The sequence below is a fragment of the Hyposmocoma kahamanoa genome, unplaced genomic scaffold (assembly GCF_003589595.1).
Source record: "Hyposmocoma kahamanoa isolate Upper Pololo Valley unplaced genomic scaffold, ASM358959v1 80, whole genome shotgun sequence".
Classification (NCBI taxonomy): Eukaryota; Metazoa; Arthropoda; class Insecta; order Lepidoptera; family Cosmopterigidae; genus Hyposmocoma; species Hyposmocoma kahamanoa.
Window position 1 is genome coordinate 411,430 of NW_020654051.1, and position 22,090 is coordinate 433,519.

At 36.8% G+C, this 22,090-nt stretch overlaps 2 protein-coding genes across 2 annotated transcripts; both read right to left on the reverse strand.

Annotated features, from left to right (window-relative positions):
• Positions 1 to 1,161: 1,161 nt before the first annotated feature.
• LOC113233844 lies at positions 1,162 to 3,899 on the reverse strand. Its single transcript, XM_026469061.1, has one exon. It carries the CDS (start codon positions 2,157 to 2,159, stop codon positions 1,281 to 1,283), a length of 879 nt encoding a protein of 292 aa, XP_026324846.1. The 5' UTR covers positions 2,160 to 3,899; the 3' UTR covers positions 1,162 to 1,280.
• Positions 3,900 to 13,312: 9,413 nt separating this feature from the next.
• Positions 13,313 to 14,158, reverse strand: LOC113233913. The gene has a single exon (XM_026469147.1). It carries the CDS (start codon positions 14,156 to 14,158, stop codon positions 13,313 to 13,315), a length of 846 nt encoding a protein of 281 aa, XP_026324932.1.
• Positions 14,159 to 22,090: the final 7,932 nt, after the last annotated feature.

A 22,090-nucleotide genomic window follows, 5' to 3' on the forward strand; every position in this document is an offset into this window, starting at 1 on the left:
TCACGAGAGAAATAAATGCAGGCCATACAAATATTTCTCCCGGCCCGGGAATCGAACCTGGTTCCTCAGCGTGGCAGTCCGGCATCGTAACCGTTCGGCTACGGAGGCAGTTAAAATAATTTAGATATTCCGTTATCACTCGTGAATTTCTCAATACTACATAGTATTTATAGTATGACTTTGTTCTTGAGCAGACAAGGGGGCTCTTAATCCACTTGGTTTGTCTACTAAACTACCTAACTTAACTATCTAACTTTTCACTTTCCATATCACTAGACTATTCTAATGATCAGTACGTCAATTTTCATAATTATCAACTCGCCAGTAGCTGTGTTCGTTGATTTTGGTTTTAGTTCTCGGTTCCGATCGTCACTGAGTTTTAACATTTTAGCATCCTACAATAGTTTTGTTTTATAACGTCGGCTGGATTTCGTTTTTCGAAATTTTATTTTTCTTCAATTTCTTTGAACTTTTCTTTTTACCAGTTCCTTTTTTGCTTGTAAACAAGCGGCGCCGTTATGCTTATTTCCACACGGCGGGAGAGCTCGACGAGTCACAGTGACAGTATTGTGTTTTTCTAGTGTTAGTTTCTGCGGGCGTACATTTTCTAAGAGAGGCTCGGCAAGGCTTTCGGTGATGAGCATGGATGGTCGTCTAGTCCTAGTTTCTTCGTTATCGAAATATAAACTTTCATTAAATCCGTGAGCCAAAAACGTGTAAGCCCGAGGGCAATATGTCTTCGCCAATTTACTGTAGAAGGGAAAGCTTTCTTCAGGTATACTCTGGCTCCAAATATGATAGGTGTGCGCATCGCTCAATTTGAAGTTTTTGTCAGCGTACTGGTGTTCAATGAAATACTCTAAAGGATAGAAATATTTTGATTCGAGTATCCTGAGACCTAAAAAAGAAGTGTTTAATTAAATAGTATATGTACAACTACGGCATCGACTATTAGTGATATGAAATCTTCATTTGTGTGAAAGATATTACGATGTTAATTGAGATTCAAGAGGCGTGATTCATTCACTGAGATTTAATCTAGTTTTAAGCAGTTTCATGTACGCACCAGGACAACTGCGTGACTTCCACTGTATGGAAACATTGTTTAATTGGCACGTCTCATTTAAAGCTTGTGTTATTGCTCCGAAGCCATTTGCGCAATATTTGGAGACACAAAATGTCTTTGCTAAAATTCTGCAATAATAACAGCACCAAAATTATTATTTTTGGTTGCACAAATGGTTGACAAGACAGCAAAAATAAAGAAATATTGAATAAAATCAAACATACTCAACTACTGCTTTAGAAATAAGCCCGCCAATATTATCTTTAGTTAGAGCCATAGCAGCTGTTCCGAGGTCATCGTCGTTCTCTCTAGCAATCCAGTTAAGAGGTAAATTGTCGAATGGTTTGGATACCATCATATTGGTGTCCAAATACACACCTCCCCATTTATAAAGTGTCAAGTATTTTAAAATCTCGGCAGAGTGATATACTGGATGCAAGCTGTTATCTAAAGCGTTACTGTTAAAAAAGTCTTGGAACGGTGTTCCATCGGCGAATTTCTTCACATGTATCCTATAAAGATGGATATTACCATATGTATCGAGTGTCGTGAAGTTGACAGTACTTTGGCACTGTTTGGGAATTCGCCCAGCAAACAGCACTGACACTTGCCATCCAGGGTTTGCTTTAGCTGCTGATTCTATAGAGCATACCTGGTGAAAAGTGAGACCCATTTGACAAGAAGCTTCTATGAAGAAAATATTCTTTTCAGGAAATGTCATTTCATCACCATCTGCATCTTTGAGACCATCGTTTTCTAAATCGTTGTAGCATGAAATATCCGTTTTATCATAATCACCGCAGTTGTATAAATACGATTGAGGTTCTTTATTCTTCTGGGGATTGCTTTTCCAGAGTTCGTCGTACAAGGCAAAGTTTTCGCTTGGTTTACTAAATTTATTGTATGCTGCGAATTCATGGAATTCTTCGTTCGATCTTTTATGTTCATGGTTGGTTTTGCCTTCCGTTGTAATTGTATCCAAATGTAAATTGTCTATTAGTGTGCGGTCAAAATCGTGTTTAACAGCTAGAGGATTTTGGTTGGTAGATGTTGCATACAGTAGCAGAATTATTACTATAGATACTATAATCATATTTTTTTCTTATGTGAGTTTGTTGCTGGTTACTCTTTCACTTCTATGAATTTGATTTTCAAAGTATTTTATTAATTCCTAAAGTATTCTTTAGTTCATTAATAATAAATTGCACAAACGAGTATTATAGTTATTTATTAAAATCGCCCTTATGGTTTTATTCGCTTAGTATCTTTTTCTTGCTTCTATTTCACACACTACTTTTAACTAGCAGTTTATATTTTATAACTTGGGCGCTGCTCTTCCCTGTCCACTCATGTTCACAAATTGATTTCATATATTATAATTTGAGGAAAATAATGTATTGTCTTGTTACGTACGTTTCGACTTAAGGTTTAATAATGAATGAGATTTAACATCATCTGATTTATATTATTGAAAGATTTGTTTATAAATATTGTGATCAGAGCAATGGAATGTTGATATTTCAGCAAACTGACGTTACGTTATCACGTAACACTGCTGTCATACTATTCTTAATTGTTTCAAAAGACAGTTTATCTCAAAATTAGTTCTTATTGTAATAATGATAGAACTTTGTGTAATATTTGAGATAAGGTAACTAAAACTATAAAAAATCTTGAAAATCCTGTGTTGACCAGTTATTTGTGATCCTTTAATTGTTAGTAGTTGGCTTTTGATATCAGTGTTCGTGTTGTTTGTCGCAGAGCACGATAGCTTAGTAAGCGCGTTCAATACGAAGTGGGCTTCTATTATGGGTAGGTTAGGTTAGTCAAATTCGTCATCGTTGCCTTCGAGTCCGTTTCCTGTGCAGTTATTTAGTTTCAGGTTTTGTTCTATATGTTTTTGTAAATCACTCGAGCAAACGCACTAATTTTTTACTAAAAAGAAACCAACTTTGTGCCCAGTTATCAAAATAATAATTCATTTTCTGCAGATTTTGATTTGACCCCAGGAAAGCTAATTCCTGTTTTTCTTTCTCTAATTATTTTTATTAGGAAGTTTTATCTTCACATCTATGATAGTGTTTGTATATACACACGTAAAATTACGAAATATGAATATTACTCACGGAAATTGGTACATAAATTATGCGATATGTAGAGGATCCAGATCGAACTAGCTGCCCTGAGGATGATGCCTTAGTCCCGGCGGTATAGCCAAACTTGTGCCAGACTTATCTTACAATGCGGCCAAGCCACAATCCCGTGTCTGCTCACGATACATACTAATGAACTAAAGTTAACTGCAACTGTATTGTGCAACTTCTATGGCTCTCTGGGAACCGCTAACTCCGTGCCTTGAGCACCTCAAGTACTTGAAATGAGCCTAGGCTGAGAGGTAGACACGGAAAAACAAAACATTGTTAGTTTAAATGACCAGCAGACCGCCATGATTAAAAATTAATGCTTATTTAAAAACTATAAATATATCGCCATACAGTTCTTGATTTAAGCAATAAACAGTCGTAAGTTAAATGTCTTATTATACGACCTTGTTGGCACAGGTTTGCACAAGATTGTGAAATTTAAATAAGTAGCATAGTTTTGTTATTGAAATTAAAAGGTTATTTTGCACTTTAGGATTTCAAAACAATCGTTGGTTCCTTCTAAAGTTCATTGAGCACGTATATTGAAAACTGCCATAGCTCGTGTAACATGTTAGAATTACTATTATAAATTTCAAAATTAAATTCCACATTGAGATACACGAATGACGTAGACTAGAATAGACTTCTTGTTGAATTAGGTTGTTTTGCAAATCTTACCCATTTACATACTTAGTTACAGCTTCAATAAATCCCGTTACGTAAGAGTAATTTTCAACATAAATAAAAAAAAAAAAATGTAACGTACCTGGATTATCTGCAGGTAAATAAAACAAATGTAAACATGACAGGTTACTGACGTCCAGCTCTCAGACTATAATGTCGAAACATGACTTGGACTAAGTCTGCCGTAGATACTTCGTCGACGCTACCTTCAACTGTTTAGCACCGAAACTTGCAATCGGTCGTAGTGTTGGTCCCCGCAAGTTCCACCGACAGAGCTGGTACAATTATCTAATTGATGCATTCAGATGGACTCCAATTATTTACTATAAAGGCAATAGAGACAATGGGAGCTTCATGTAGAGTTCTCAGAATCTATTTTTGCGTAAAGAGAGGACATGTATGCTACAATTATTTGTCACATACCTTGTCTACCACTACAGTGGATAGTGTATGCATGTTCCGAGTTTAAAAATATATAATACTGTTGCCTACAAAAAAATAAGAAAAAAGGAAAAATAAACAACGGGGTCGGTGACACGGTTTGTGATGAAACAAATTCAATCAACAGGATGACAACATTTCATATTCGCGCCTCCCTCGTCGTCGCGCCGGCGCGCGCCCGTGCTCGTCACGTTTCATCATTCCGCAATTTCACGCCGGCATCGGCACTGGCCGGTGAAACATTTACGTTGTACACCCTGCATTGAAGTTTTACCTCGCACATTGAAGTGAAGTGAAATTTTCTATAACGTTTTAAAATATTTTTCGCAGGTCTCTCGTCATCACGTGGCGAGGCGTGAGCGCTTGTCATGGCTATGGCCATTACTTTGATAAGATACGTCGGGTATTAAAAGAACCAGGTAAATTATATGAGAATCGAAGAAGTAAATTATATATAAGTATTTCTTTTTCCAGGCAGCAATTTCAAAAACTCAAATGTTGACTGACCACGATAGAGAAGATCAGATCTTGGAGGCAGCTTCTCCACATACCCCAAATGATCGAACCTCTTTTGGAGCATTTTCGCAATTACGATGCGTACACACGTGCGGCTACATATGATTGTATTCGCAGGGGTTATTGTATACTGGTTCTTCGGGTAAATTTATTCTGGCAAGAAATAACCAAGATGTACGTATTATTAAATGTTATTCGTTGTTTATTTGTGGATTAACGTGGAATACCTCCGTTTGTAAGAGGTCCACTCATCAGCGAGACGAATTAGGACCAATAGAAAATATCATAAGGAATCAAACTAATCTTTTCTTTACCCTCTGTAACTTAGACAAACGGCAGCGTGTTCGTCAAAGTTCATAAAAAAAGGACGACGCAGTGCCACGGTACGCGCACTGCGTAGAAACTATTCTTATCAATTTAAATCTCTTTGACGTATGTACCTACATAATATTACACTTGTAATTTATCATTGCCTAGAATATCAAAGAAGAATGAAGAAAGCTGACCCAAAATTAACGAAGTGCCGTTCATGTACTTTGCTAGTACAATTTTACGTTTTAGTTTATGTTCAGTTATTTTTAAAAGTCGGGAATAAAAAAATTTCAGAACAATGTATTTTAGAAGTGGTGCAAAAACACAACGCAATTGATTGAATTCGACCGTAAATTAGGTAACGTTTTTGTACTTACGTTACGTAGTACACATTAAAGGCTTTATAATACCTAATCAAATAATCAATCAAACAATAATGACACAAAGTAAAAAATAAAACACAATGTGACAAAAGTGTTTAGACAATATTTAAATGAGAAATAGGAAAGTTAGTAAAGAAACGTTTTGACAAGAGGCCTCTTGCCTGGCAATGTCACTTTGATATTGAGAACAGTGTGACCATTTGTAGCAGATTTCTGCCATTTAGGTAGATTTAATTTTTATTAATTTTCATTGCGACAGAACATGTTAACGTTGTATTAAAGAGATTGATATTTTATTTACTTGTATTTAGTGTGGCAGAGTTTGGCAGATTTAGGAATATTCAGCAAGCTCTTTATTATTTTTAGCAACAAACTGAAAACTTGTTGTTTTCTGCAGCTACGAACAAACATCTGAAGCGAAATACAGGGCAATGTTTTAATACAAACATAACCTGTATCAACTTTATAACCCTAGCTTCTACAGGCTGTACTCAATTAACTTTTTTGATGCTTTGATAAATCACAAGTATTGATAGGTCTCTTTAATGCACGTCGTCGTGAAAAACACTGGGTTACATAGCGCACGGGATGTCGCCATCCTACTTTATAAAATAATTTCAAATGGTTCTCAAGATAGTGAAGTCTGTAGTCTGGTTATGATTGACACACATTGTATGAAAACTGTAGCCACTGCCAGTTTTTTACACGCTTATTATTTGGTATGGAGATATACTGGGCATATCTAAAACATAATGAGTTAGAATGGAATAGTATGACACATATTTTTTTAATACCTCCAGAACAGTACCTAGCAGCAGTAGAGATCCTTGTGAAAGAGTTCGTCCAGGAAAAGTTCTGTCACTTTACCCCTTTCTCCCGCTCAGGAGTAAAGTGAGCGTTATTGCGTTTCGGTTTTGAAGGGTAAGGGTACTGGCGAAATTACAGGCACATGGGACTTGTTAATTTATGTTTCAGGGTGACGGGTATAGTGGCAATGACCCTCAAATCTTTATGATTTGAAGCTCTGAGTAGCACTGCAACTGCTATGGACAGGCGTGTCGCTTTCCAGCAGGCGCACGACTTGTTCGTCCCGACACTTGGTCTCATAAAAAAATTCAAACTGCGCCTTTCAAATTAGAAGTTTCGGTGAGGTAGATCCTACCAGACGCGCCTTACACATTTTTAAATTTCTTTGAACTAGACCTTTAGGTTCTTCAAGTGAGTACCTGTGCAATCACAAAGTCTGGTACAGCACATGCAAAATTCTGATCGGAAAGATTAAGTATAGCACCCCTGCTAAAACTTTTCTTGATATAATGCCAAAACATATAGTCCCCAGGGGCAGCTTTTAATTAGTTTTAAAAGTGATCGAAGTGGATAAAATGACCACTAAGGAATATTCTTTTCCGCGATAAGTCCCTCAAAATGCTTAAAACTATGCCTCTTAATTTGAAGTTTGTTTATGTTGCGAAAAATGCTGTGAAATGTGAAAATTGAAGGCAATACAACTTTATATGTATATTTTATACTAACATAGTAAATAAGTTTTTATTATTGTAATTACTAACAATTGGACCTTAGTCGTCTTAATAAAGATTTATTATTATTATTATTATTATTATTTATAATATATAGAGATATTGCACGAAAAACGTGCATGTGGAAAACGGTTAAGCTCGCTTCGAACAAGAACGCTTCGCCGTTAAAATAAAGAAGGTCGACGCGGACGCTTATTTTGAATACAGTTTCAGATTTTGTCAAATTTTGACTTTGTAAACATTTTGACCGGTAGAATATTGTGCCTAAATAAAAAAACGGTTTCCTTTTCACAGAAAAAGGCTTTTAAAAGGATGTTGGATTTATATATCTTATTTATTTATTAGATTCGTATGGTATTGGAGATTTGCACATTACCACTATCGTAATATGTTTCTGGTAAGTTACAACGCTTCTCTACCGCTGGCACTTGCCGTTATTTTGTACTTGGCCCTGTTTTCACATACCTATATTTGGTGGGATTACAGTAAAGTATTCTACTTTCATTTAAATTCTGTCATTTAGTTGCTTTTTATTTTTCCATAGATAACCTTATCTACGGAAATATATGAGGTAGTCTTTTGTAAGTGGGAAACATGCTTTAGTTTAAAAAAAATTCAATTTTTAAAACTGACCCTAACAAAGAAGGCTCTCCCTCGGGATACGGTCTTACGGCGTAGCAGAGGCGGTGACGTCGCGGCGGATGGACCGACCCTACGTCGGGTGACATTTTCCATAATGGAGCCTTGAGCTCTGTGCGGATATTACATCGTCGGCATCACATAGGCGAAAAGGTAACGTGACGGTATTTCATCCTATGAAACTTTGGGTCACGTATGAAAGGACAACTACACATTAAAGTAATATCATAGGATTTTTTTGTGTATCACTCAGAACAAACGTCATATAGGTATTAGTGTAATTTTGTATTTACTAACAACATTTACAAACTGTAACGGGCTGTGAAGGTGTTAATGGCTGAATACATTACAGTGCAGTATCGTTGCAGAAAGACAAACTTCTTTTTGTATGCGGAGTCAAAATGTTTTCTAGCGTTACATAAGTATATATTATTTTCACAGCAACTGAAATGCCAGCGAAAAAGTTAGGCGGATTAATCGGAATAAAAATTGAGAAGGAGGTGGCTGAAAAACAGCGCTGTCTGCGACAACAACGGTTGCAGGCAGCACAAGCTGAGACACCTCCTTTTGCCCTGTTGACATGTTTGGCGTGCATTACGATAATTGTCTCTACTTATTATTATTATTATTTTTATTGTTTCATGTAATTATGTGCAAAACATGTTTTAATAGGACAATAAAACTTTTTGTATTTGTATTTGTATTTGTATTTGAGAATGAAAATACGAGAAAAATAAGTGTCAAACGAATTTTTGTTGAGTTTGGACGTTGACAAATGGCTGACACAGTTTTTAGTTATGTGAATGAAATGGAACAAAGATTTTTCAAACCGTATTCGATTTTTAAAGACAGTATCTCTGAAGTTTTTAAATAAACATCAGCGTAATAAAAAGTGTACTGTTCGAATCTCTTTACATGCTTTTGCCGTGATATTGTAGACTGCAGCGCATGACTTAATTTGGTGTTAGCCTTTATCCTATTAACTCAACTTCTTTAAAAAGTTATTAAGCGAACTCAAGTGTTGGTGATTAATTACTGTGTCGCACCGTGCTTGGAGCTGTTGCGCTCTGACGAACACACGGCGACGTAGTAATAAAATTAAGCACAATGTCAAGAGCTTAGTTATTACTTCAAAATACAGTCCACATTCGGCTCCTAAGATTGCGCAAAGATTCGAAGAAGATAGCAGCAACAGTAAAGTAAAAATTAATGCAAACAATGATGAGTTATCGTGCAGCACGGCGCATAGGGGAGCGGCAAGTAACACACTCATTTTTATGAGGCGAGTGATGGCAATAGTCAAATGAATGTGAAATCCGTGATGTTACAGCACGGCAACGAAATCGAAACAACTTCCCAAAATTGAAACATATTGATAAAAGCGTCATTCGTTACATAATTCTAGCGACACCAAAACATTTGACACAGCTTTGAAAGTGAAGACGTCACTCCTTGCGACGTGATATCCCTTTTCATCGATCGTATTATTCCGGAACCGAAAAGCACGTAGACGCGACATTACGTTACAGCGAGCGAGCAAACTTATTCAAATGTCGCAAGTGCAATCACCCGTCTAACGCGATTAAGAAGACTACTCATCGATACCTGTCACGTCATCGTTCGGATGAACAAGGAAATCAGTGTATACTCCTAAGCAATTGGGAAAAAGAACAAGATAGATAGATAGATAGATAGATAGATAGATAAAATGTTTATTTGTTACTACATTCACACGTACATAACAGCAACAAAAAATAAAAAATAAAAACAAAAACACAAACAAAACAAAAAATAAACAAAAACAGCAGAGTCGCAGCACTGCTAGACACCCAGTTATGTACGTGTACTGCAGCAGTGCAAAAAGGTCATAGCTCAGCGTCGGTGTTTACTCAAGAGCAAACCGCTGATTTTCAGCCATAACCTAGAGGTAATCGCGGATACGATAATCAGCTCGCTGACGTCATTTTTCCATTTAATTATATTTAAACATATAATAATAATTAGAATAGAAACCAAATAAATAGGAAGATAATATAAATATAATGTTTAAAAAATAAATTAAAAATATTAGTGATTTGTAAGAGTACAATATATAAAAAAAAAAAAAAAAAATTAAGAAAAACAAGTGAAATACAGATATAAAAGAAAATTAAACTGTTAGTGGGTTAATCATGGTTTTAATACACAATATATGCAATAGGACTGGACTGGACTTAATAGGCTGATGATGATGATATGCAGCAAATTTTCGCCACCTAAGCAAAGCTCTGTGAAATACCCTTTTTTTGACTGTCAAGAAGAAGTTCCTTTACCTTTTCCTTGAAGGTGCGTTTAGATTTTAAAAGTCTTAAAGGTGGTGGAATATTATTCCAACACTTTGTTGCGTGGTAGCGAAAACTGCCGGTGAACGCTGCTGTACGATGTCGCTGCATGCTTAGCGGGGGACGTAACGATCTAGGAATACGGTCGTACCGTTTATAAAAGTGGGGAAATTGTAATTTTGAAAAAAGATAATCTGGATTTTTGAATTTTGCAATATCAAACATTAAAGAGGCAAGATGTAACTGTCTGCGAGATTCCATGTTGAGTATACATGCATTATTAAGAAACGGCGTTATATGACTCCTAGGCGAAACATCAAAAATAAACCTACAACATGCATTCTGTATGCGTTGTATTAAGCGACTTGTTTTATATAACAGTCGAGGGCCATAAACAAGGTCCGCATAGTTGAGACGAGACAGCACCAGGGATTCGCACAAAGTGATCCTAACTCCCTCGGACAGTAAATTCCTAATTTTGTACAAGACTTTCAGTCTATAAAAGCAACTTCTTACAACATTTTCTAAATGTTTTTCGTAACGGAGTTCGCTGTCCAACAGAACACCAAGATTTCTAGCTTCATGAACCCGGGAAATACTTTGACCTAAAATACTAACTACTGGTGACTTGTTTAAAATTTTCCTAATCTGAACTTTTGATCCAAGCACCATAAACTTTGATTTATTAGGATTAAGTACTAGCGCATTTCGGACCGACCATTCAGCTATCGCATTTAGGTCTTCATTGAGCAGCCGTAATGAATCCGATATTCTCTCAGGCACTTCAGAAATATACAGCTGAACATCATCGGCGTACAAGTGGAATTTACTATGTTTTATTACTTGGACCAAATCAGCACTGTAAATTATAAATAGTAGAGGACCTAATATCGAACCCTGTGGAACTCCACGATGAACCGGCTGCAAATTGGAAATCATATCAATGCAGTTGCGTTTCTTGAGTCTTACAGACTGGCATCGGTCACTTAGGTAATCACCAAACCACTGAACCGCCCGTGGGTCTAGTCCATAGTAGACTAATTTTGATAGCAGAAGAGAAACGTCAATGCTATCAAAAGCTCGAGAAAAGTCCAAGAGTGAGAGAATCGTACCACGGCCAGCGTCCTGTGCCGCTAGTATATTATCAGTTACGTCCAGCAAAGCAGTAACCGTGCCACGACCCCTTCGGAAACCCGACTGAAGAGAAGGGAGCATATTATTCTTGTCTGCATGACATAGAAGCTGATGATATACTGCCTTTTCTAGAATTTTAGAAAGAAAAGGCAGTACACTAATAGGCCTAAGATCTTTTAGTTCACTGGGATTGTCAACCTTAGGTAGTGGAGTGACCAATGCTTCCTTCCACAGTCTAGGTACCCTACCTGTCAAAATGGACCTATTCACAATCGCAGTGATTATCGACAAGGTCTTTGGTAACGTCAACATAATCATGTCACGGCTAATATTGTCACACCCCATTGCATTTGACTTGACAGACAAGATATATTTCGAAACATCCATTTCCGTAACAGGTTGAAGAGTGAAGGAATCAGCCCCAAAACTAGAAGTCTCAAATTTACCTCTCTCTAAACTAACAGCCATATCAACATGCCTAGGGACATTCAAAAAGTGATCATTTATCAAATCAGGGTCACCGAAACAGTCGGGAAGGTATTCACTTTTACTCGGGTCTATTAAAATTTTGCTTTTTAAGTTTTTCCAAAGCTTAACACTATCTTTTACATTAGAATTAACAAAATGGTTAAAATAAGCACGTTTTTCATAATAAATACTAGTTTCTACTAAACTTTTAAGGTCCTTGTAGTACCGCATATTTGAGTTTGAATGTTTTTTCTTCGCCCTAGCTTCGTTGCGCAAATCCATCATAAATTTAAGGGTGTCAGTTATCCACGGCAGGGACTTAGGTTCTTTTATATGCAAAGTTCTATAGGGAGCATGCCTGTCAAAGAGTTCCATGAGCAGTATATTAAATTTGGCAACCATTGCATCAACAGTTGCTTCAGCACCCACAGATTCCCAGTCTATGGAGTTAAGGTCGCTAGTAAAACTGTCTAAATTTATATTCTGCAGGGATCTCGAGGTCACAGCTTTAGCAGGCACCCTAATCTTTTTTAACGTCATTGTAATATTTATCATTGAGTGCCCGAGTGATCCGGTGATATTACTGACCAAGACTTCACGAACGGTACAGTTGGTGCACACAACGTCAATTAGCGTCTCCGAGACCGTAGTGAAGTGAGTAGGTTCAGATACAACCTGTCTCAAACCCACACAACGCAGAAACTGATCCAACTTCATAGTGTCCCTATCTCTTTCATGTAGCATATTAATATTAAAATCACCCATAAGAACTAAATAGTCATAACGGGAAAACCTGGACACCGAGTCAGTGATTGCGTCTATAAATGTATCAACATTCAACCACTGTGGCCTATACGCAGTGCCGATAACTAAGGAGTATCCATTAGTTTTAGTAGTCAGCCACATTTGCTCTACAGAATCATTGGGACTTTTGAGGTAACTAACGCGAACATCATCCTTTACATAAAACCCTACCCCTCCACCACGTCCACCTCGCATATGCTTCGGCCGCGGTGCACAGCGTAGTCTGTAACCCGGCGGCGCAGGCGCACACGCCTCCTGACCATTCCTCAGCCATGTTTCATTAATAGCGACTATATCGGCGTTGAAACGACTCATTGCAACAAGAAAATCATCTTGTCCTGTATTCAAAGAGCCTGCGTTATATAGTCCCAACCGAATGAATTTATTTTTAGGAGCCATTGATTACATTTTAAGCATGTAAGGAATTACATAAACTCTGTTACTCTGATGTAAGTGAAATATATATAAGTTATACTTGTACAGACTGTGCAATATGTTAATATTTGTAAGGGTTAAATTGATAAAAATATGCCGTGATATAATAGAAATAAACGTAAGAATATTCATTGTTAATAAAATGCATGTAAATAAATTAATATAGATTGATAAATAAGCTGGCACAGAAAAAATGCGATTCACAATGAGTAGCTTTGCACTGATACAGCACACCCCACCACATGAAAGTACACGTAACATAGACCATTCACTTAACAAACTTTTATATTGACTAAATAAAATATAAAACAAAAGCAAATGAGTAAATATAATTTTTTTAATGATTTTATATGTATGTAAAACAAGCTCTATTCCTGATATAATTATGCGAATATTAATTACAAAATAAATTATTAAAAATAAAGATTTATTTATTGTCACCAATCGTTCCAATACCAAAAACACGGGAAACATCAGCCTCAGTACGAAGACGATGACGCGGCGCGTCACCACCCTGATGCTGACGCGCAAATACTCGACCGTCGCGTGTCCATACGTAGCGCCAGTTCAGGCGCCCCGCCGCCCCGCGAGCCAGACGGAATACAACCCTGTTAGTGCGGGTCAGCCGCTCGTTGATGTAGAATCGTCGCGGCGGGCCGGGCACCCCAGTACCCTCTGTGGTAGCACCTCGACGAACGCGAGCCGCCTGCAACATCTGATCACGTACCGCGCGACGCGCCAACCGCACCACAATCATTCTCGGGCGTGCAGTCGACATAGCCAGCGCATCCACCTCCTCTGGAGGACGTCCCACTCGCAAGGCACTAACAATATCCTGCTCACCCAGACTAACGCCTAATTTACTTGCAAGAGTAATTATAATATGCTGCAAGCTTTCACCCTTTTGTTCAGGAACGCACGAGACCTCAACATCATTCTGCAACAGCTCCTGATCACGTTCGTTTAATTCCGCTTTAAGCTGTTCAACGGTGGCAAGCAGTGAGGCGTCAGCACCTGCCGGTTTGTTCTCAGCACGTTGCTCTAGGGCTAAAATGCGCTCGTCGAGTTTGCTCACTCGATTTTCACAGGCGTCCATCCTCGCTGTGAGTCCACTCATGGTTTCGTTTAGAGTGGCCATGAGATGTCTAGTTGCCGTCAACTCCTCCCTAAACAGACGCATCTCTGTTACAAGTGCACTTGTAGCATGCGACGCATCCGCAGTCGCATCGTGGCCCGAAATGTTCATGGTAGCATCCAGCAAAGAAACATCCATTTGTGCAGGTGGACTGCGAACAATTTTCTCTTTTCGACGAATTGTAATTCCATCTTCTGCATTTCTCACCGGTGTGTTAGTATTGCCGGTTTTAGGTTGTTTGCTAATACAAATCGTACACTTCCAGACAGCTCTATGCTCAGCGGTTAAGGTATTGAAGAAACGTTGTTCCGACACACCGGCACACCATATGTCAAAGTTCTCATGACAGACGCTACAGCACAAAAAAAGTCTATCCTTAATTGGTTGCCTACACCCATAACAACTGCCGACATTAGACATCGTTCGGTTAATTAAAAAAAAAAATTGATTTAAAAAATAATAATAATTAATTAATAATTCTGTACAATGAGGTTCGAACCCAAACACGGGTAATTAAAAACCAGAAAAAAAGAAAAAAAAATAGATTTTCAGTCTAAGGCCCGGGAATCGAACCGTAACCCACACTCGGATTGACTTTGCAATCAAGCGCCGAGACTATTAAGCCAGAGCGACACAGTGCAACGACGCGAAATTGTTACTCTTATGCGTGCGGACAGTAAACGTCACACGAGGTTAATGATCTATCGTCCGGTCAATGACACGAGTTCAAAGTCTAACCGCGGTTAACCGTTCACAGCACAGATAAAACGTAAGTTTTTGGCAAATCCACAGAATGTTTGATAATTTCAAATGCACCATTCGAAAGTTCGCAGTTCTAGTTAACTGTTAAAGTACATTTACGGCAGAATAACTTAATATTTACACTGTTATTTCACAATAATGCACGAGCGTAACATAAACACGTCAGTTAGCGATACCGCGTCCCGCGCACCTCCAAAAAAAAGTAAGAAGTAAGAATTGACGCGACGTGAATTTCGAGACAATATTTGCTGCTCTCAAATAAAACGGCAAACGCAAATTTTGAATTCATATTTCGTTCATTCATTTTTGTTTTTTTTTTGTCAAAATGTCAACTGTGAAAAGTATTTAAAAACGAAATAGAAATCTTACGTAATTGGAGAAACAAACGTAGATTCTGTCTATATCAGAGTTGCAGGAAATCTCTATGGAAACTTTGACAACACCCCAAGATTGCTTCTCGTGCTTTTGAAGAATGTCCAACGTACAAATAACAGTTAATTGTTTCAACGACTTCTCACTTTAAGCCCTAGTTAACTTTAAACGGGAAAAGTTTGCAATAACTTTGACGCCGTGTAACACTTGATGTCTTTCAATACATCTGTGTTCTTTGTTCTTGTTTTGCACAATATGTTATTATCATAGGTCGTAAAATCGCAATATCATATATCTCTATATTTCAACCAAGCCAAGTCAACCAATCTTCACATGAAGACGCAAATATGGGTATGACTTTTTGGATTTCTTTCATCGGTAATGTACTGCAAAGGAATGTTCTTCAAGTAAGAGGGCGTGAGTGCATGTTTTGTTTTGAAAGTTTTATAATTATTAACACAAAGATCCAATACAAAGGATAATTAATTCCTTTGATCTGATAGGCCACTTGCTAATCGGGCAATCACTCTACCGACTGAGCTACAGATCGAGTCAGCAGCCAATTTTGTTCTCTTTGTTTTTGGTTTTAAGTAAATACTAGTATACGAAAGTTTTCTTCATTCAAACAGACCTGTAAAGCTACCAGAGGTTGACAAGAGATGTCGTTTTGTAAATTGTAATATTGATTGTAATGAACATCATTATATAATATTCGTGACAATCAATATTAAAAGTTTTATTTTCTTTGAATTCTCCTACAGAACAGCGCGACGCGAGACAGCTTAGTCGGGTATTTAGTACCTATTGGTACGCCAGATGTCGCCACGAGTATCAAATAGCTATTTGGGTAACTGATTTGTTTTACATTGACAAACTGCAATTTATCAAAGCTACTCAAATTTGTAGTGGTAACAAACAAATCAACTAGATGGCGCTTGTTGTATAGATTATTATTGATAGTGCTGGCTATTCTTTTATTTTGTTTACAACTAGCTCCACCTCCCCGTATTAATTAGTTTGTAACACACAATGCTATCTCATTGACACGCATATTTGTCAAAGTTCAGAAAATAATATTAGCTCAAGATCAATATTGGAATAATATTTTATATTAAAGAGGAATCAATTGATATCCACGAATACTTACGTAATATAAACTACTTCCATGCTATCGATCAGCGCCATCTAGTTATAAGAAGGGATTTTGACGTTTTTTAGACTTACAATCCGTAGTATGTAGATTTACAGTCTTCTTGTTATTGGTTCATGATAGAACGTAATTTCATATTTTAACCACTGTTATTAAGAATGTTTGTTAGGCATACGGGGCTATGGAAACAATAAGAAGGAATTTATATACAGTCAACAGCACTTGATGTTTATAATCCACACTTTTATCGTTTTATGCAAAGTAGCATAAAGTCGAATTTAAATCATGTAAAGTAAAACGTGGCCATGGTTTTACTTGATACTGCACATTTTTCTTTGCATCTTCCTTTTATTAGGTCTCGTAGTGGTAACGAGTCCTTGAATTTACTATTAAAAAACTATGATTATCAAAAGCACAGTATATGATTAAATCTTTGTTAAAATCGAACTTAGAAACCATTCTAGGACGGCTATTAAATACATGCCATAGCCTCGTCAGGAAGTCATCAGGGTGCCTTTCATTCCATTAATATGGAGTGTGCAGTTGTATACCCTTTTTATTGGTTTCGAAATTTTTCTAACTAAAAAAATATAAGATCTGATGAATTAAAACGTCATCTCTTTTCGCCGATGGAATGGTTACAGCTCCACTAAATACTCCACTATTTTACCGCAAAGAAATAAATGAGCGTCTAACAAGATGATGATAATATGACTAAACGAATGTTATTTAAAAAAATTCTTCTACATAGAACTGCAAATTCTTACTTCAATTTCTGTTGTAAATATTCATTCGTTAATTGGCGAGACTGCCTCACTAAGAATTTGAGAACTCTTAAAAAACCTTACGCTTTAACAGAAACAATCTCGTGTTGTTCCATAATCGTAATAATTATTAGTAGAGCGAATCTGATACCCAAAAGTTCTTAGCCAGATTTAAATAAAGTTATTGGCTTGTAAACGTTATTAGAGTTTAAAAAGATACTTAAGATGTTTTAGACTAAATTCAGAGTTCCCGCTTCAGTGTGTGATAGCCTCCAGAGTATTAAGTTGTTGAGGTAGGTTATTGTAGACTAGTTGAATTTAAAGAATTCCCAATTGGTTTGGACGAACAAGTAGTGCGCCTGACAGTAAGCTGTCCATAACAGTTGCAGTGCCACTCAGAGCTTTAAATCACAAAGATCTTAGGGGTACTGCAACTGCACCCGTGACCCGAAGGCGTAAATGGCTTTCCGTGTATAATCCCCCACAGAGAAATGAGTTAAGTCCGCTTTTCTAAGTGCCTAAACAACTGAAATAACGTACACAGTATATCTCGTCGAAGCGACGAACTAGGTACCTACGCCTTTCTACCAAAAGTTTAATCAATTGAAAAGTTATATATTACATCCACTAAAATGAATTAGGTATAGCTTATAGCGCAAGAAAGCTCGTGGGAAAGCGTCTCTGTCGTCGTCACGTCAAATACCTACTCCGCATAAACAAAAAAATCAAAGACCATTACCATATACTTCCTGCCTTTTTGCTTTGTTTCTATAATAATATATTTTATTATGTATTTAATAGATATCGTTTAATTTTTGTCTTTGTGTACACAATGTCGCTTCATACTTCGTTTATGGTACTTCCCTTCTCTACTTCTACTAAAGGAGGTACGTAAAAAGATTTTTCCCTATGCGACATTAACATCTTTACATGCAGCAGAGTTGAAACGGAACTAATGAGCTTGACAGCGGGGCACGTTGCACGCAGGAAAGATGGCGCCGAAGAAACGACATGTGAATGCAAATAAGAGCCTAATTAGCAATGGAGCTGGGTCCGACGGTATTACTTTTAGACATATCTACGACGTTATAACGAGGTATTTAATTATATTCCTGGAAAACGGTTGACTATTTATGCTCCTCTGAAATCCACATTAGGAAAATTCTCGTCGTAGTTGTTGAATTGTAGCGGGTCCTAGAAATAGTGTTAATGCTTGTGTATTAATTTGAAAGCGCAAACAAGCTTCCAATTTTTACTATGGTGTCATGTTTTATATAGCTTTTTATAATGTGATCATGACTTGGGTTAAAAGTTTAAACAAGCTTATATTTATCTTGTTTCAGGTCTGTGATAGGTTGATTGCGTTGAAATATCGTATGAACATTGAGCATGTAACAACGTCGTTAATAGAGAGACTAAGGATTAGCAATATCCATTATATACCTGTAGTTTACCATACAAAGACGTAAGTCGGAACAGACATTTTAAAAACAAATTTGCGAACAACTAGCATGAAGTACTAAACATGTGGTACTTATTCTCCATGTAAAGTAATATGTAGGTATAGTTAAGCGTGTAGAAAAAGCGTTGTGACGAATGGCGTCCGTTACCACCGCCCGCTCGCATCTCGCTGCGATCCGCAAGCCACAAAGGCACCACTGCATTGCATTGTGTTTCAAGTATTACTGAGGAGAGGCGGATGATGGACCGATGTACAGGGGAGAGCGAGACAAATAAAATTATTTTATGAAATAGATAATATAAGATGATATTTTATAAGACAAAATTGAAAAATACTTTTCGGGATGATGTCACGCCTTAGCTGCGCGCTTGCGACTCTGATGCCACTGCTGGAGCTCCAGTTTAATTGGGTTTCTCAACCGAGGTGTCAATTTCAATATTACTGATCGAACAAGTCCAAAAAATCCTACAAACATGGTTGCCTCAACGTGGCTCCCGTTCCGTGGCTTAGTTGGTATAGCGTCTGGCACGGTATGCTAGAAGACGTAATATTTAACTGTGTGTTCAGACCGTCTTCGTGGTTGATATAAGTTGTGTGTGGTCCAGGCTTCCATTGTAAAGCTATTTGGGTGTTCTTTTTTTGGAATGGAGTTATTTTTGGATATAGTTCTTGGAATAGTTTATTATGAAGTCAGATTAAAGTGTGACGTGTCACTATTAAGTCGTTTTTATTTCTTAAGACTGATTATTCAATATTTGAAATATTAATGGCAAGAGGCACAGCTTTCCCTTAATGTTAAAGAATTCGAGTTAGTTATTTAATAAAATCTTGAAAATGGCATTTAACACTAAATGAAACACAGACATATAAAATAAATACTTATTTGAAAAAACAACAATAACTAGTTGACTAGTTTGTTATAATTATTAATACAAAGATCAAACACTCAGAAAAAAATCCTTCGATCCGGCCGGATTCGAACCGACGTCTTCTAGCATACCGTGCCAGACGCTAAACCAACTAAACCACGGAACGAACCAGCGGACCTCACGAATTTTTCTATGTGCTTGCGTCGTATCTTGGTATTTGGTTTTTTCAACGAATTAACTGGGTGATAAAACTTTCATAGATTTCTCATAGATGGCGCTACGACTAAAAAGTTGTGTGTGTGTCGGATCGTAATTGGATTTGAATTTTATTCCTATTTGTGTTACAGTGGCGAAGAATAAATAATGGCTTCATTTTCTACCATTTCACTTTTTTCCACTTTTTTCATCTAATTTTTTAATCAATTACAAAATACCAAAGGTGTAAGTTTTTTTAAGAAGTTTAGCTATCGTTTTATCACAATCAATAAATTATATATTCTTATGGCAGTACCTGTTTTGCCTTGTTACATAAATACAGTATTATAACCTGTGGTACCTGTATTTAAGATTGTCACATGGAAAGGCGGAAAATATTTTGATAAGTTTCAGCGTAGTGTGGTCTACGCAGCTACTACTTTGTATAATTATACGCTGAGGACCAATAATCTTCAAACTAGTGTTGAGACAATAAAGAAAATGAACAGCGTTAAATATACATGGTGGAAAATAAATATGTAGGACAATGTAATCAAATGCGATTATTTCATTGCAAGATGTCTATTCACCACCAATTTTCTTGTAAATAAATTGATTAGAAATGAAACATTTTTTTTCGGATCTAAATCACCGTGAAAAGAATCCAAAACGTTGTTTTCTTTAAAAACAAATACACGATTTAAGCATATGGGATAAATATATTCAATTCCAATACGTGATCGCGAAAACTTGAGATCCCGATCGATTGATTTAATTTGATCACTTTTAATATAAGTCACAACACCGTCACTCTGAATGAGTTACATTTTTAATAGAGTACCGAGCCACTCAGTTAATCTGATATCGATCAATCTGATAGAGCATCTACGTTAAACTTTATTTTATGAAGCGTCGCCTGAAAATCTATACTTAAACATTACACAATACCTCGCAATTTGTGCTTTGTCCATTTAATTTATTGTAATTTGTGCATTATTATTCATATTATAATTAACTAATAATGTATTGTAAATAATTAATGAATGGTTGCTTGGTATTAATTGTTGTATATGAAGGTGATGGATAAAGAAACTGCATGAATGGCGTTCGTTTGTTCGCGTTTGTAAGTGGAAAAGACAAAAAAAAACACAAATACAGTAAAATATAAATAAAGATATAAAAATGCAAATGTTATAAGACTAAGTCTAATCACTTTCCAATTATAACTTGTTTGATTTGAGATTCACTCTTAATTAATGTAATTATGGAGTTTTCCTCCTTTCTTACGTTGACACCGAACGTTTCCAACAAAATTATAAGAAGGCGACTTAATGAGATCACGTGGAAGAAAGAAAAGTCGAGAGGCCTTTGCTGTTAGCTTCTCCGAGTCGAAAATTGAGCCGTCCTCTGCGGTGCGAATGCCTAGATGTTACGGACTACATTGTGATATGCACTTTGTACAATTGCAGGAAATCATTTATTCAGTTATTGCGAATCTGTGACCACAATAATTATACATGTTTTGTTCTTTTTCCCGCTTCTATATAAGTGTATTTTTTAATATTAACAAAAAACATAAATTTTTAACACTCTATTTAATACACTGCATTCATCCGACCCTAACTTAACCCACGCACAAGACGTCTGCGCCTTCGCAGCGACGTCTTTTGAGCCAACGCGCATTGAAGCCTAACCATGCAAATTATGAGGTAGGTATACCAGACAGCTATGGTTGCCCTGCTCGTGCTCCCACTTGCCTTCAATTAAGGTGTATTACTATGTGGGGGGCTGTATTTCTTTGTGTCTGTCGTTTGCTTTCCCGTTTCGTTTAGAAATACGACTGTCATTAGGGTATGAGAGAAGAACTTGTCATATTTTTCGTTTATATTTTGCATTTGTAGGTTGATATAATTTGCAGTTGAAAATGGGGTTCCTTATTCTGTCTTTTTTGAAAGACGACTATAGGTCTGTTGCAATTAAATGTTATTTTAGTTAAAAGTGAAAGAATTTGTTACGTGCTCGGTAATGAAACTAGAAAAACATTTTTCTTTCTTGTGTGTCTAGTAGTAAATTTATGTTTCTTCCGTGAATAAGAACCGGTAGACGCTAACAACGTTCGTTTAAAACGATGTTAATTAACGCAAAATGAACCATGAGAGTTCATGTTTCGTGCTAATGCGTGTTCATGGTTTGTTTGCTGTAAGTTTAATTTGAATGAGAAAGTTTCGTGGTATTTGTTTAAATGTTTTTTTGCAACTACAAACGCATTGTATTAGTAGCAGATACGTAAATGTAGCGAGTTCTAACAAGCAATGCCGAGATAATATTTGCGCTTATGTATTTGTTCGTGAATATTTTTATTGTTGTGTATATGTATATTGTATATATTTTGCGTGTTTAAAGGTCTCACTTTGTTGGTGAGTAGTATTCCAAAACACCCGGTTGCTGTGCATATTGAGTAAGAAATCTAACGGTTGTTAACTTTAATGCTGCATG

Coding starts and splice junctions, on each gene's coding strand:
- LOC113233844 (XM_026469061.1), bottom strand. CDS start 2,159: ATGATTATAGTATCTATAGTAATAATTCTGCTACTGTATGCAACATCT.
- LOC113233913 (XM_026469147.1), bottom strand. CDS start 14,158: ATGGATGTTTCTTTGCTGGATGCTACCATGAACATTTCGGGCCACGAT.